At 44.1% G+C, this 15,324-nt stretch overlaps 2 protein-coding genes across 2 annotated transcripts; both read right to left on the bottom strand.

The window, feature by feature from the left end:
• Nucleotides 1-1,720: 1,720 nt before the first annotated feature.
• Nucleotides 1,721-3,542, bottom strand: MELLADRAFT_60074 (uncharacterized protein; the record flags this gene model as incomplete). Its single annotated transcript, XM_007405589.1, has 2 exons — nt 1,721-3,276; nt 3,374-3,542. 2 exons carry the CDS (start codon nt 3,540-3,542, stop codon nt 1,721-1,723), a joined length of 1,725 nt encoding a protein of 574 aa, XP_007405651.1.
• Nucleotides 3,543-5,264: 1,722 nt separating this feature from the next.
• MELLADRAFT_102935 (uncharacterized protein) lies at nt 5,265-5,907 on the bottom strand (the record flags this gene model as incomplete). Its single annotated transcript, XM_007405588.1, has 2 exons — nt 5,265-5,310; nt 5,399-5,907. 2 exons carry the CDS (start codon nt 5,905-5,907, stop codon nt 5,265-5,267), a joined length of 555 nt encoding a protein of 184 aa, XP_007405650.1.
• Between the last annotated feature and the right edge of the window lie 9,417 nt (nt 5,908-15,324).

Below are 15,324 nucleotides of genomic sequence, written 5' to 3'. Positions count from 1 at the left end.
AGCTTCTCAACAATCGGTTCATGTTGAGTAAGTGCGCATCTAAATCGCTATCGGACATCTTCGACGTGATGAGCGCATTCAAGATGAGCATTCGGCCTCCTGAGGTCGAGTCTTCATGTGCAAGCTTCAAAGCTTTCCACATGGCAAATGCGTCGCGTCGATGAGGTTTAATGTACTGATAGTTGATGTCTTCTACAGCCCGACTGATGAGGGAACAAACGCGCGCGTTATCGGCGTCGAAAGAAGCAACCTTGGCTTTCTTATCGCCCTCTTGGAGCACGTAGGTAAGTTTAGCGTCGATGAGATAGAGTTCGACGGCAAACTCCCAATCCAGGTAATTGGAATCAGGCCCGGGTGCTTTCAAAGCAGTGATACCCGACATCCTGGTGGAGGTACGATCATCTCCGCTAGTTGACGAATCCATAACGACCGGAGATGTAGATGCGATGAATGGAAGTGTTGTTGGATTAGGATATAAAATTGAACTAGTCGGAGGATAATTTGGAGGATAAATGCTCGAGGATGTTGGCGGGTAGATGACAACAGTGTACAGAACAGGAAGATCCAGATTGAGCGACGAGAGATGTGATCACACGAGATGAAGAGATGGGTTTAAGGTTCTGATGGAATATAATATTTGGAGATTTAAGTTTAAATACAATGGAGATCTGAAAAGATAACCAGGGACCCTTGAGAAAAGCGGCGCAATAGTCGAGATAGAGTTTTTCGAAAAAAATTTAGAGCAGTTGGTAGAGAATGGGTCTCATAACCTGTTGCGATGGACTAGAGCACACGAGTGAAATGCGGAAAGGGTGATAGCCTTAGTATTTCATGAGACAACACAAACATAAGAAAAAGACAAAAGAAAACAAAGATAGACCTACCTAGAGCACACGAGTGAAATGCGGAAAGGGTGAGGAGAAAAGCCCTTTCCTGGTGTGGCTCTAGGAAGTCTATATACAAAGTTTGATACGTAAGCTTTATGTAATAGCTTAGTAGAAAGAGAACACAAGTAGATTGATCCGATGAGAAATAGCGATCACTGATCATTGATCAGAGGATCAGATGAGAAACACTAGATGGTCTACAAATGATGAGATGTGAAGGAAGATGGTAAGCACATCAATCGTGAGAAAGATAATGGAATACAGCGATGTTCAGGTAATGACGTCGTGACTATTCCAACATGAAAGGGTCTTGTAGTGGTGCCAGCACGAATAAGCACTACGAGCTCCTGCAGATAGAGGCGAAATGTCGGGAAGTTCGGGAGAGTAACGCGGCTGCTCGGCATCAGATCCAATCAATACAAGTGACGCCAAGACGTAGTGCATTCCACGTTCAATTAAAGTGGCACTAGGCATATGAAACATTTTAAGTGTGTTCCAAAGATAACGCTCATGTGTGGGGAGTGAATCTGGAGGGTCGGAATTGCCAATGGCTTCGAAATCGAATATCTTGGGATCGAACCAAAGGGTTTCCAGACCAGGAGTGAAAAGTGCCCGATCTAAAGTATGATAAAGGTTGTCAGTATGATAGATTTGAGGAGTGCAGTGAAGTACACCAACTCTCTGGTCTTTCGCACCACGGTCAGATGCTGGGTTGTCCCGAGGTGCTGAACGTAACAGGCTGGGACAGTGCTTCGCCGGGGTCAAAGTTGGTAGTTGACCCTCGTATCAAACTCTCCAATAAAACCTGTGTGGCCTTATGGATCTCCAAGAGTTCAGCTGACTGCATGTTGTTCTTTTCGACGGATATACTTTGGTATATGTCGATTTTGTGTACCCACAGAGAACCTTTGGCAAGCGGTCGCGGTTGAGAACAGGTTCTGAAATGGTGGGATGAGGTAATTGTTTGACCTATCAAAGAAATGGATATGTGAGCTATGTTTAAACAGGATCTTTCGACGAAGGAAGGAGACCATGACATCACCTGATGCTATGGATTGATTCATGTCAGTTGGGTACCGTGGTCCTTCGATTAAAAGTTGTTGTCTATGAGTTGCGCAGCTCGTGTTTGGGGGTTTTATTTGACTTTCTGGAGTTGATTGAGTTGCGCCTCTGGCCGTGTGGAGTGTATTGTACTTTCGGATTTCAGCGAGTTGACATTTAGAGATCGTTTGGTTTGGTGTTGGTGCAGGGGCTTGAGGTTGTGCTTTGTCTGATTCGACATCCGAAGGAGGAGTTGGACTTCTTGCCATTGGATGTGCAGCAGGCAATCTGGTTGTACTGGTGTATGCGGTCGAGTCTATTTGAAGGCGGTTGATGGGGCTACCATCGGGTTGGAACTTGTTGGAAGGGTGGGATGATGATTGAACTTCATCTGACGACGAGAAGTCACTAACCATAACAGTGTCCATCCACTTCGATTTGCTGTTTCCGAAGTGGCACTTGTGTAGATCTTTCAGATAAGTCGGAGATGATTCACGCCCGACCGACGTGGTTGTAGAATGTGCAGGCAAGTCTGATGTAGGAGTGTGCGAAGAAACACTTTCGAACTGGACTAACGCCTCGGCGAGCTTATCGCGCAAGGTTTCCAGCTTTCCTGAAATCATGTCCTCACATATCTCGTCCCAACCGGTATGTTCGCGTGCGTCCAAAATCCACTCTACAATGCCTAGAGTGCCAAATTTTCCGCGGCGTAAGTCGCCTCGCTCCAATACATCAGCACCCATCACGTTAAGGAATTCACTATCAATAAGCTCCCATAGCGCGCCTTTGGCGTAATCAGTGGGGGGCGGAAATTGACAAGGAAATTGTATCTTCGAAGCTATGTAGTCTGAAGCTAAACCGATCGGGATGGATGAAGGGACAGCGTCAAGTCTGTGGATCTCCTTAATCACGGAAGCCATTTCGGTTGAGATAACTCGCGAATGTGACTTGGGAAGGTCGGACTCTACCGTTGACGACATTGTCGTATGTTCCAGGTCTTTACTTTCGTTGGTTCGACTAGAGGGAGAGACGTCTCGAGGCGAAGCCGTCCTGTGCCTTTTTGTTTTGAAGATGCGAAGAGGAGACTGAAATACAACTTTAGTGACGCCGACGGGATTTTTGATGGATTTAGACAGACGCGGAGAGCGGCGAGGAATGCTGGCAATCGCACGATCATCCTCATGAGGTGTCCATCCACGCTTCCGATTGCGATTCTTGACGTGTTGCAGGTCTTGGTCCATCGTCCCATTCAGGTCTGGGTATGATCTTTCCTTATAGTTCGAATGAGAATACATGTCCAGGGCTGAGGTACTGATGAGCCCGGATGGTAACAGGTGATTTCTGATGGCTATTTGGACAAATAAAAATTGATCAGCATGGCTCACAACGATCCTATGGTGGATGAAAATGGAAGGGCAAAGAAGCAACTACAACACTTGACATACCCTGAAGTTCATTGTTAACTATATTCCAGACAGATTTTAGGGCTGAGTGCAGGGGATATGTCATGGGCGTACTCTTCAACCATATGTCTACCACTTCAAAAACCTCTTCCAGGTCATACAGATAGCATTGAATCTTGAGAGGCGAATCGCAAGGATATAGCGTCGACATGGTTGTGGTGTGACAATAGTGGATGACTCGTTTGATGTACAAGATTCAGTTCGAGTATGGTTGACCCGATGAGATTGAACACTAGAAGCGATCCAGAAAGGAGCTGAGCAGACCGGGGATGATTACTGAACGATCCAAGGAATTGTAGACAACTGCATGAGTAATTGCGGCATATTTCCGAAAATTTAGCGAAATATGGAATGATCACTCACTGATAGGCGGTAATTTTGGCGCTTTGGTAGGCTTTAGTCAATAAGTTGTTAGAAGTTGTTGAGATGGTAGTTGAACAAAAGCAGGGGTCACACACATTGATTGATAGTCGAAGTTTTTTTTATGCAAAGTAACTAGATAAGGCAAGTTGATGAAGTGGGAATTCAATTAATTAATGATGAACAACTGATTCTGAAATAACCGGTATGTTGGGTAAATCATGAAAAATTCAAATGGGACAAAGCCCCGCGAAGCCCCATAACTCTATCGTGACCCGTAAACCCACAGAGGCTTCGTCTTGAAACTTCAATAGACTTGAATAACCACTTATAAGTTATATGTACATAATTATGTACTTGGTTCCCATCCGTTTTGCCATCTGTGACCTGTCATCTTGTCATGCAACTTCTGCTGTCAATAAAATTTACCCTGCAAAATATATGTATCACGGTTTCCTATTCTATCATTTTGACCGTCTCTGGAACATCTTGGAACCTCTTTCGCAGTCGGACATCCTCCCTGAATCAGTTCAACCATTCTTACAACATGATATACTCAGTTCTGCTTCATTACGCGCCAAGGTATCTCTTGTTAAAGGCGTCCTTCACAACGAATTGACCAGGATTGCCGATTTATCTCTTCGGTGGGATTTTGAAATCAAGGAGGTCTTTTTGAAAACCGAAGCTCAGGTAGGTGATTTGCAATTGATGACGCGATGGCAATGGCAACTTCAGAAGATGCAAGAACTACGATCAAATGGCTTTGGATCGACCAAAGCTGGTCTCATAACTCGTCATCTTCAACGTCGAAACACACTTTCCTCTCAGGTGCAAAACGTACACGAAGTCTATGCAGATGAAGGGATATTGATGATTGTACGTTAGGTTATATGCTCCTTCGTAGGGTGGACATTTTTCATTATTAACTTTTTCCCGTATCTCCTCAACTTCACCTTCGAAAATCACTTTTGGACATGAAATTCGAGCAATTCCTCCTCTCGGAGTTATAAAACTGACACAAAGTATATGAAGGAGAACCAAAAATGGTTTTTGTACGTTGGCTTGAACAATTCTTGAATCTTCGTACAACGAAGATCTTTCGTTAAAAGGTTTTCTCCGTAGCTTATCATTTTCAAGTTCAAAAATGCCTTTCATTCCACTTTCAATCCTGAAAGTTGATATTTTCTCGTTCAAGTGTTTGAGATCATTGTTGTGTAGTATCGTGTATCAATCACTATCACTATATATATATATATATATATTACAAAGCCATAACTGAGAACTTGATCGACTAAAAGGAAACTTTGTAACGTTCGCTCACGAACAAAACACATATCCACTGGTACAAAGATGGCATAACATGTATGAATCGCCACATCATGTATGGTGGAGCATAGCAAGCATGAAAACGATGGAATCCAAAAAGAAAATACGGGTTTGTCTACAGGTAGTCTAATCTACATAAAGTGACGTTATCCTGTTCACCTTAGTTCCAACGTCCCCGTGACCACCCTCAAGATCGTCCAGCTTCAGCATCCCTGAAGTCACAGGTGCGCTTGCTGTTTTGAGAAGGCAAAAATCAAAAAACAAGGTGGATTAAACAAGTCAGCGCTTTGTACGAGGAAGATGATCGGAGGTGTAACTCACGTCTCCTCAGACAAGACTGCCCAAAGTCGACCGACACGCTTGTTATAACATCCCGCGATGTACTTCAATTCCTTGTATCTATTGCGTGAGCGCTTGAGCTGCCTCTTGAACAGTCTACGGTGACAGCTGACCTCGGGATCAAGGGAGCGCAACAGCATACGCGCGTATTGGACCACGTTTTGCACGTCGCTGAGGCTGATATATACATCCTTGAGCTCGTCTTGTTTGGTGATGATTGCATCGTATAATTTGTCAAGCTCTTGAGTATTTAAGTATCTGTACTCCTCTATATGACGAGCGAGAAGTTGATCATAGGCAGTACAGTAGAAATCGTGATGGAGACATCTTGCTATCCACACGTCAAAGGAGCTGACACGCTCCGGCGCATTGTCTTGTGCTAAGGTTAATATTGATGGTCGATTTTGAATGGCCAAGGCTTGCAACTCGGGAAGAAGACCGTCGTCAGGAGAGAGGTCGTCCGATATCTGGGCCTGGAAAGGTGGGAACATGAGGCTATATGTGCGGAATAATCTTCATGAGCATACAGATCAGACCAAGGAGAAAGAGGACACATACCAGCGGAATGATATTGTTATTGGAGTAGAAACTTTGATAGTCGGGGAGATGCGTCTCTCAAACCAGGACCATGTATATGTTATCAGTCACTTTACAAGAATAGAAAAGATTAAGGATTATTGTCATGAGGGATTAGCAGAAAAAGCACAAGAAAACAACAAAGGACATTCGCCATTGACACAAGATGCTGACAAAGGCCCCTTTCCAACCGATCTTGTATCAACCTAGTTATTTGCATTCTATGTCTTAATACAACAAAGATAAATTCCTCTGAATTTACAAATCGATAGCCATGGGGAGAAACAGGCTATAAACAGTGACAAGGAGAGGGGGTCAACTAGTCATCCACTGAGACAGACAAAACAAAACAGCAGAAAGACAATGACATGATGCAACGGATTCATCATTTTCCCGAGGAGGATGCAAGTTGGGTAAAAGGGAATGGAGTGGTATAAATTTAATCGCAGTTAAAGCCATTATCATACAAATCCACATGTAGTGTTAACCTATCTAGCGTGTGGTATCACTATGGCATACCGGGTCTTTTCCGTAAACAATGACTTTGTGAATGGAATACTATGAGACTGGGATAAATTCTGTTCAGATGAAACACGCTCAAGCAGGCACGAGAGAATAACTTCTGTTACCTGAGTTATATATCTTAGTATTAGTATCTTCTACGTAGAAAATAGTGGTAAGAAACAATTTCGATGAATGATGTCACAGCATGAAATGATGCCATGCAATGGAGTTCTTGATTTAATGATAATTGAAATGAAAATGAGAAATTACAAAAGTATCAAGAATTGGCAGTAAAATTTTTGGATAGATCATGACTTTTGACGCCTACAACGCAGAATCCAATGAAAGCGAAAAGCTATAGATTTTGAGGGGTTTGCATAGTTTGGGACAAGTCATCATTTTCAGCTCGACGCTTTGGATTTATTGTAAAATGACATGCATTGTACGTTTGAGCAGTTCAATGCATAGGAAGATTTTTCAAGATTGGGTCCCTCAACTTGAGGGCTTGAACTGCCTGCGGTCCGATGCGCATCATGAATAACTCGTCCACACAATCTGAAGGTAAACCCACTGGCCACCTGGGTGAGTCTTCTGCCGGCTTTGTTTTTGATCTTATACGCTTTGCCGGTTTCCTTCCAGATCTCTTCGGGCATTCGTTATTCCGGAGTTGCCTGTACATTTCATCGACATGCTCAACCAGCACGGTTCCTAAATGAGAACGGTAAATGGGAATGTGTCGGACTCGATCTTCTTCAAGAACATTTTCGTCGTCCGATTCATCACTTGAGCATAAGCGTTCATCCTCGAACAATCCTCGGTATGGCGTGAGGCTAGGGAAGGCGTCGCAAGTCTCCAACCGGCGCAGAGCCAACTAAAGTACAAAGAAATGCTCAGTCTGGTGACATTTGTTGAAGGGAGAGGGGTAGTACAAAGAACGCACTCGGGTACACCGCCCCCTCCGGCGATTGTATTGTTGGTGATCTGGTATGGCATGAGCTTTTTTCGAGTGCGATCGTTTGTTTGATATTCGATAATCAAAGTGAGTCCTAAGCAGCACTTCCATCCTTGCGGTATCACTTTCCTCCTTGCCTGGTCGAAAGAAATTCTCATACTCCTTGCAAACAGTTGAGAGGTGGTGAAATGTGTCTATGCAAAAATACAAAGTTCGGCGGTTCCATTCTGAAGACTGTGGAACCTCACGCTCGGATGCAGAGCTCAACCCCACAAATGGGAGACCATACTGTCTCAATCTCCTAATGCAATAGTCGGAGAAGTTTTCCGGGGTGTCTTCATCATCATCCCAGGTTTGGGACACTTGTGCCTTGGTTATGATGCAAGGGGCAGCTGTACCAAGTGGTAAAGATCCATTAGGAAGGACAGGTAGTGCGTCCAGATTGGCCTGTGTCGGAGACTTTGGAAAGGAGAGTTTGCTCCTGGTCACATTGGCCAAACGTCGGAAATGATGGTGCAAAGCTCTCGACTGCGTCCAATGCAGGATGATTGAGTTCGACATACTTGATGTGCTGTATACTAGAGTCACTCACCAAGTTTTGATCATCATCCTTTAGCTCGACATCCATACTTGCTCTCTCTTGCCTAATGCTTGGCCTAGTTTCAACTCGATTGATGTCCACTGGTTTGATAAATTTCTTTCGCCTTGGAGGTGCGCCTGCTGGCTTCCGACGAGAACTAAATCCAGGAGTTTGATATGGGTTATTGTTCCTTGACGAAGACTGATCTGGAGATTGCATTGCATTATGACTTCCAACCTTCAAACAAAGAGGTATGCACATTCACCATTGGTCAGTTTTCTGCTCCCAAACAAACCTGCAAAAATCTGATTGCTCACCCGTGTGACACCTTCCAAAGAATTGATTTCACGCGGAGGCATCCCTCCTGTGTATCCCATGTTGATGGTAGAGCTATGGGTGGAGCTGCTTGAGGCTTGTGAAGTAGAGGATAGGTCGTGACGCTGCTTGTTGGATCATCGAGTGACTCAGATTGCATTCTTGTGTAACATCCAACAAGGATTGATGACTCACATTTGCGGAGAAGTTTGATTGGGAAGACATTCTTTCAATTTCGTCGGCTGGGTCTCGTTGCTATTCAGATATAGATGCTATCAGCTTGGAGCTCATGTCTATACTATCAGGTCAGACATACTGGTTGGCGCCTCGTGGGCTGATTTGTGGGGACGCATGTTTCGGTACTGGAGTCTGATGTTGGTGATCTCATCACTAAGTCACCAGATGGGGAGTCACTTGAGGAGTTGGAGTGACGATACTCTGTATTGTTATGTTGCATTGAGCCTCCGGTTCCTATTGTGGCATTCTGAAGTATATAGAATTCAGAAACACGTGCAAGAAGAAGTTATGAAATAACTTACGGAATTAGAAGCTGCGAGGCTCTGACCGGACTGAGTTGGTGTGTCCTGTGATTCCACATCAGATTAGAAGAAAGCTAACCGGGCAAAAGCTAAGTATGGGTGCGCACCTGGTCGCGGTTGCTTGAAGACTCCAAAGCGTTGATCTTTTGGTGCAGCGGTTCTAGAAGTGCTTGCTGTAATCAGAAGTAAAGAGATTCCTCATGAGCAATGTTGACCAATTTTCGTGATGAAGATAGTAAGTGACATACCACATTATAAACTGTGAGACTCTGGCTAGAGTCCGCTTGTCTTGCCTGTGAAATCGCATGAATAAGAAGGGAAGCTACACAATAGTTGAGTAGAATCCTGGGGCATGCGCACCTGGTTGCAGCTTATCAAGGACTCCAGAGCATTTATTTTTTGACGCAGTGGTTCAAGGAGTTCTTCCTGCGATCCGGTATTAATAATGGTTGTCCATTGTCAATATTCACCGGTGTATGGAGGAAGAAGTTATGAAATAACTCACGGAATTAGAAACTACGAGGCTCTGAATAGACTGAGTTGGTGTGTCCTGTGATTCCACATCAGATTAGAAGAAAGCTAACCGGGCAAAAGCTAAGTATGGGGGCGCACCTGGTTGCGGTTGCTTGAAGACTCCAGCGAGCTGATCTTGTGATGCAGTGGTTCAAGAAGCGCTTCCTGTGATTCAGTGGTAAGAAGATTTCTCATTAGCGATGTTGACCAAATTTAAGACAGTAAGTAACATACCACATTATAAACTGTGAGGCTCTGGCTAGAGTCCGCTTGTCGTGCCTGTGGAATCGCATGAATGAGAAGGGAAGCTACGCAAGAGTTGAGTATAGACTCCTGGGGCATGCGCACCTGGTTGCAGCTTATTAAGGACTCCAGAGCATTTATTTTTTGATGCAGGGGTTCAAGTAGTTCTTCCTGCGATCCGGTATTAATCATGATTGCCCATTGTCAATATTCGCCAGTGGATGGAAGAAGAAGTTATGAAATGACTTACGGAATTAGGAATTACGAGGCTCTGAATGGACTGATTGGGTGTTACAAGTCGAGCGGCATTAGGTCAGCACGAGACCGGAGCAGAATTTAAGTATGGATGCGCACCTGGTTGCGGTTGCTTGAAGACTCCAGAGCGTTGATCTTTTGATGCAGCGGTTCCAGAAGCGCTTCCTGTAATCAGTAGTAAAGAGATTCCTCATGAGCAATGTGGACCGTTTTTGCGATGAAGATAGTAAGTGACATACCACATTATAAACTGTGAGACTCTGGCTAGACTCCGCTTGTCTTGCCTGTAAAATCGCATGAATGAGAAGGGAAGCTACACAATGGTTGAGTAGAATCCTGGGCATGCGCACCTGGTTGCAGCTTATCAAGGACTCCAGAGCGTTCATTTTTTGATGCAGTGGTTCAAGGAGTTCTTCCTGCGATCCGGTATTAATAATGATTGTCCATTGTCAATATTCGCCGGTGGATGGGAGAGGAAGTTATGAAATGACTTACGGAATTAGGTATCACGAGGCTCTGAATAGACTGATTGGGTGTTACCTGAAGAGCTATAATAGGTGAGAACGAGACCGGAGCAGAAGCCAAAAATTCATGCGCACCTGGTTGCGGTTGCTTGAAGACTCCAGAGCGTTGATCTTTTGATGCAGCGGCTCTAGAAGTGCTTCCTGTGATCAGTGGTAACCAGATTCCTCATGAGCGATCTTGACCAATTTTTGCGATGAAGATAGTAAGTAACATACCACATTATAAACTGTGAGGCTCTGGCTAGAGTCCGCTTGTCTTGCCTGTAAAACCGCATGAAATGAGAGGGGAAGCTACGCAAGAGTAGAGTATAGACTCCTGGGGCATGCGCACCTGGTTGCAGCTTATTAAGGACTCCAGAGCATTTATTTTTTGATGCAGGGGTTCAAGTAGTTCTTCCTGTGATCCGGTAGTAATAATGATTGCCCATTGTCAATATTCGCCGGTGGATGGAAGAAAAAGTTATGAAATAACTTACGGAATTAGGAATTACGAGGCTCTGAATGGACTGATTGGGTGTTAAAAGTCGAGCGGCATTAGATCAGCACGATACCGGAGCAGAAGCTAGAGATTCATGCGCACCTGGTTGCAGCTTATTAAGGACTCCAGGGCATTTATTTTTCGATGCAGGGGTTCAAGCAGTTCTTCCTGTGATCCGGTGGTCATAATGATTGCCCATTGTCAATATTGGCCGGTGGATGGAAGAAGAATTTATGAAATAACTTACAGAATTAGAAACTACGAGGCTCTGAATAGACTGAGTTGGTGTGTCCTGTGGATCCACATCAGATTAGAAGAAAGCTAACCGGGCAAAAGCTAAGTATGGGTGCGCACCTGGTCGCGGTTGCTTGAAGACTCCAAAGCGTTGATCTTTTGATGCAGCGGTTCTAGAAGCGCTTCCTGTGATCAGTGGTAACCAGATTCCTCATGAGTGATGTTGACCAAATTTAAGACAGTAAGTAACATACCACATTATAAACTGTGAGACTCTGGCTAGAGTCCGCTTGTCTTGCCTGTGGAATCGCATGAATGAGAAGGCAAGCTACGCAACAGTTGAGTATAGACTCCTGGGGCATGCGCACCTGGTTGCTGCTTATTAAGGACTCCAGAGCATTTATTTTTTGATGCAGGGGTTCAAGTAGTTCTTCCTGCGATCCGGTATTAATCATGATTGCCCATTGTCAATATTCGCCGGTGGATGGAAGAAGTTATGAAATGACTTACGGAATTAGGAATTACGAGGCTCTGAATGGACTGATTGGGTGTTACAAGTCGAGCGGCATTAGGTCAGCACGAGACCGGAGCAGAATTTAAGTATGGATGCGCACCTGGTGGCGGTTGCTTGAAGACTCCAAAGCGTCGATCTTTTGATGAAGCGGTTCCAGAAGCGCTTCCTGTAACACCAGTTGCTTAAAAAAACAGATGTTTCAATCTCACAAGACGATAGGAAGATCTCTTGCTTGGGACCTACTTTGGAAACCGCTCCATCTTGACTGTCTGAATGTTCATTTTCTGAGGAGTGAGCGTCGAGACATTCAGCAATTTGCTTCTTCATGTTTTCCAACTTTTCGATGACTTCTGAAATCTCAATCCTTGAATTGGCCTTCGCCTCTTCCCAGCATTTTGACCAGGATTTCAAATCATTATTTTGTTGCTGGAAAAGGGCATTTAGATCCAACGTTCTTCTATCAGATGTACTAATATTTGCTTCAAGAACCTGTTGGATTCTCGGAATGTGATCGAATGTATGGGACAACCACTGGTTAGTACTATGAAGTCCCTCCTTCAATTAATATGGTGCCACTGACGTCTAATTTTTTGAAGGCCTTTTGAAAAGATGCCATGCATGCCTGCATACCAAAAAACAGTATAATTAGTAGAATACGGGACCGTAGAATACTTGATGCATCTCTAGAAAGAACGAGGCTTACTTCGTTATTTGACATGATTGCTTTGCGCAGGGTCTCATCGCACGCTTTCATTTCTGATAATTCCTTGTTCAGTGCCTCTTGGTTGACAGCCTTCATTTGATGAGCTTCCAGTTGGGCAAGCGTACTACTAAATTTAGTCATCTCTACTTCTTGTTTATCATGCCAGATAGATTCAAACTTGGCAAATCCTTCATTCATAGTCCGGACTTGTAAGTCTGTTCGAGTATCAAGGCTACGGAATTGACCTTCAAGCTTTTCGCCCCCCTGATTAAATAAAGCACCATATCCTTAGTAAATGATCAATCCAAAATACTACATGGCAGGAAACTGACGGAATGAAATCCATCAATCCTTTTGGTTTCGGTATCGAGTCGTGAATTCAAGGTAGCTATGCTTTCCTGTAAGCTGTTAAGTTGAGATGCTGAAGGAAAGTTTCCTCTAGGTATTACTCGGCACGATTCTGCTATTTGTGAGCCCTGGGAGAAGTAGCATGATGAGCATCGAAGTTAATAGTCTGCTCATGTCTATTCAATCGTACCTGAGTATCATCTGCCATGCCCTAATGTTCTCGTAGGAATATCCAAGAGTTGAGTATGGAAATAGCAATAGTTCGTCAGCGTTTGGAACGAAGAAGGCATATGATTTCACTAACTTCGACATTCTTGATATACTCCCGGAGCTGCAAAAATGTCAAGTCGTTTTTTTTCTGTTGGCAAACAATTGGTAATATTCAGGATGCGTCCGAAACATCATTCAGGACAAAGAAATACTAACTTCAAAGTCACTGAAGTCACTTCTGAGCCTCGAATAGTTTTCCTCTTGAATCTTGTGAACAGCAGACATGAGCTTCTGGATGATACAATGACGTTGTCAATACAGGATGCGATGAAGTGTAACGCTGAGTTATCTCACACTGAGCTCTTCCAACACTTGAGCAGGCTGCTTTCCAGCGGAAGTAGGGGTTGTGAATATGGGTGTGGACGTCATGTTGTGCGCAAGAAACGATGATAAGGGGATAGATAGCAGCTGAAGTAATAAATCGTGGTGCTAGATTGTCCTCGCCTGAAGCTTGATTTTGAGGTACATTTATAGATCGGTTGGATAATGGCCTTTGTGGAAGTCGGCGAAGTAAAACTTGATGCACTTGTAACAGCTGAACATGTACAGTTGAGCTTTGATTAGTATCAGATCATTAGTAGGCCCCATTGAACAGATACGCAATAGTGGCTCAACGATCAAAGGGTAGAAGAAATTCAGAAGGAAATGAGGATGTTGATAAATTTTGAGCTCTGAGCAAAGACATGCCTTTCAAGAAAATGAGGCATCCTTAGGCTTACGGATGTCGATGCGGATGAAACACAGAAGGGAATATCAGACACTGATTGAGTGATATATATATAGAGTTGTACCTCGTTACTCTGACCTCCTAAATCTCAGTGACCAACATCTGCCACAACTACATCTTGTTTACTCTCGAAAAAAATCACACCAAGGCCGACGCGATGGCACTCTCTTATCTTCAAACGTTTGGCGGACTCTTTGACCACATCCTCCCCCTTTACGTAGTTCGAGCTTTGATTGATCTCTACCGACCGCTGGTTCTTCTCAAGCAGAATGCTCCAAGATGTATCGAAGCAATTAGGCTTTATTCATCACTTGCCTGGCATGACCAGATACCCGAGGCAACATCACTCTTCGCCTCACAGTTCTGCTCCGTCACGATCGAAGGGGTTTTGATACCTCTTGGTTTACAACCGAAGAATGGGTTCTGTGGGAGGCTGACCGAAGGTATCTCTTGGGCCATCTGCATTATCACCGGTGGATGCCTGACAAGGTATATCTGGCGGTCAGCGGCGTTCGAAAAGATGAAAAAGGAGACCATGGAATTTTGGGATGCACTGATTTATCATAGTCGGTCTTTCTCCTTGAGTAGAAAACTTGTTCAAAAGCTGACTTTTTGATTTTGGCAGATCCAAGCGTACCTCGTGCTTCCGGAACTGGGACTCGATAACCAAACATAGCTGACCAGGGTAGTAAGCTTGCGAGATTAGTGTGAGCCAGTCGGCCTATGTGTATCAAGTCTTGTAGTCAATATGTTGATTTTTTTTGTGATATCTTTGGTCAACTTCAGCCAGATCATTGTTACCAAGGACGGAGTACATGTGAAATAAACATATTGACCTCAGCTGATGCTTGTGCCAAAATAACGAAACTGTATAACAGGAATTTGAAAGACGTCCTTCACCTCGAAGCAATGAAACAATGTATTAGAAATGTAAACGCAAACTTAGCGGTAAAAGTAGCCACAAGAAAATATGGTTGTGATGTTTGATCAGTGATAGAGTGAGGCGAGGGGATCAATGAGATGAATTCGGCAAGCACCGGAAGTCTTAAACTCAAGTCTGAGAAAAAAACTGCAACATCCTACGTTTCGATGATCCAACGGAAAATTGAACCTATTTTCCGCGAGTGAATGAGACAAAGTGATAAGAGAACAGTAGAGGTACGAAGGCACTAACCAATACAAGTGGCTTGTGAATTCTTCCAGGAAGTCACGAACGGTCCGAAAGAAGGATCTGAGTATGGAGTCGAATTGAAAAACATTAGTGATGGATCGAGACAAACTACTCAAACACCACTCACCACAGCTAGTGGTTGTTGAGGATAATTGCTGAATGGTAGTTGAGCAAGGGAGAACATACATTTGACGACCGGTTATGAGGTGGGGTTTACTTATATAGTAGTGTCAGATTGAGGCTAAAGAACGCTGACAGGTGAAAGTGATTCAAAGTAGCTGAGAAAGTAGCGTGAGAGGTCGTCGGAACAGCGAAGAAGAGTGAGAAAACTTTTGGGTTGAAAGTCGTTTTGATAGAGATACTTTTCACGTGATGGCAAAAAGGTCTCGCGATAACTCAGGTTTCGAAAGTGGTTGCGGTTGTCGACAACCGTGACGTCGCGGACGGTTCGGTGCGAATTTC

This window comes from Melampsora larici-populina, assembly GCF_000204055.1.
Source record: "Melampsora larici-populina 98AG31 unplaced genomic scaffold MELLAscaffold_4, whole genome shotgun sequence".
Classification (NCBI taxonomy): Eukaryota; Fungi; Basidiomycota; class Pucciniomycetes; order Pucciniales; family Melampsoraceae; genus Melampsora; species Melampsora laricis-populina.
This window is presented reverse-complemented; position numbering and strand designations above follow the sequence as displayed.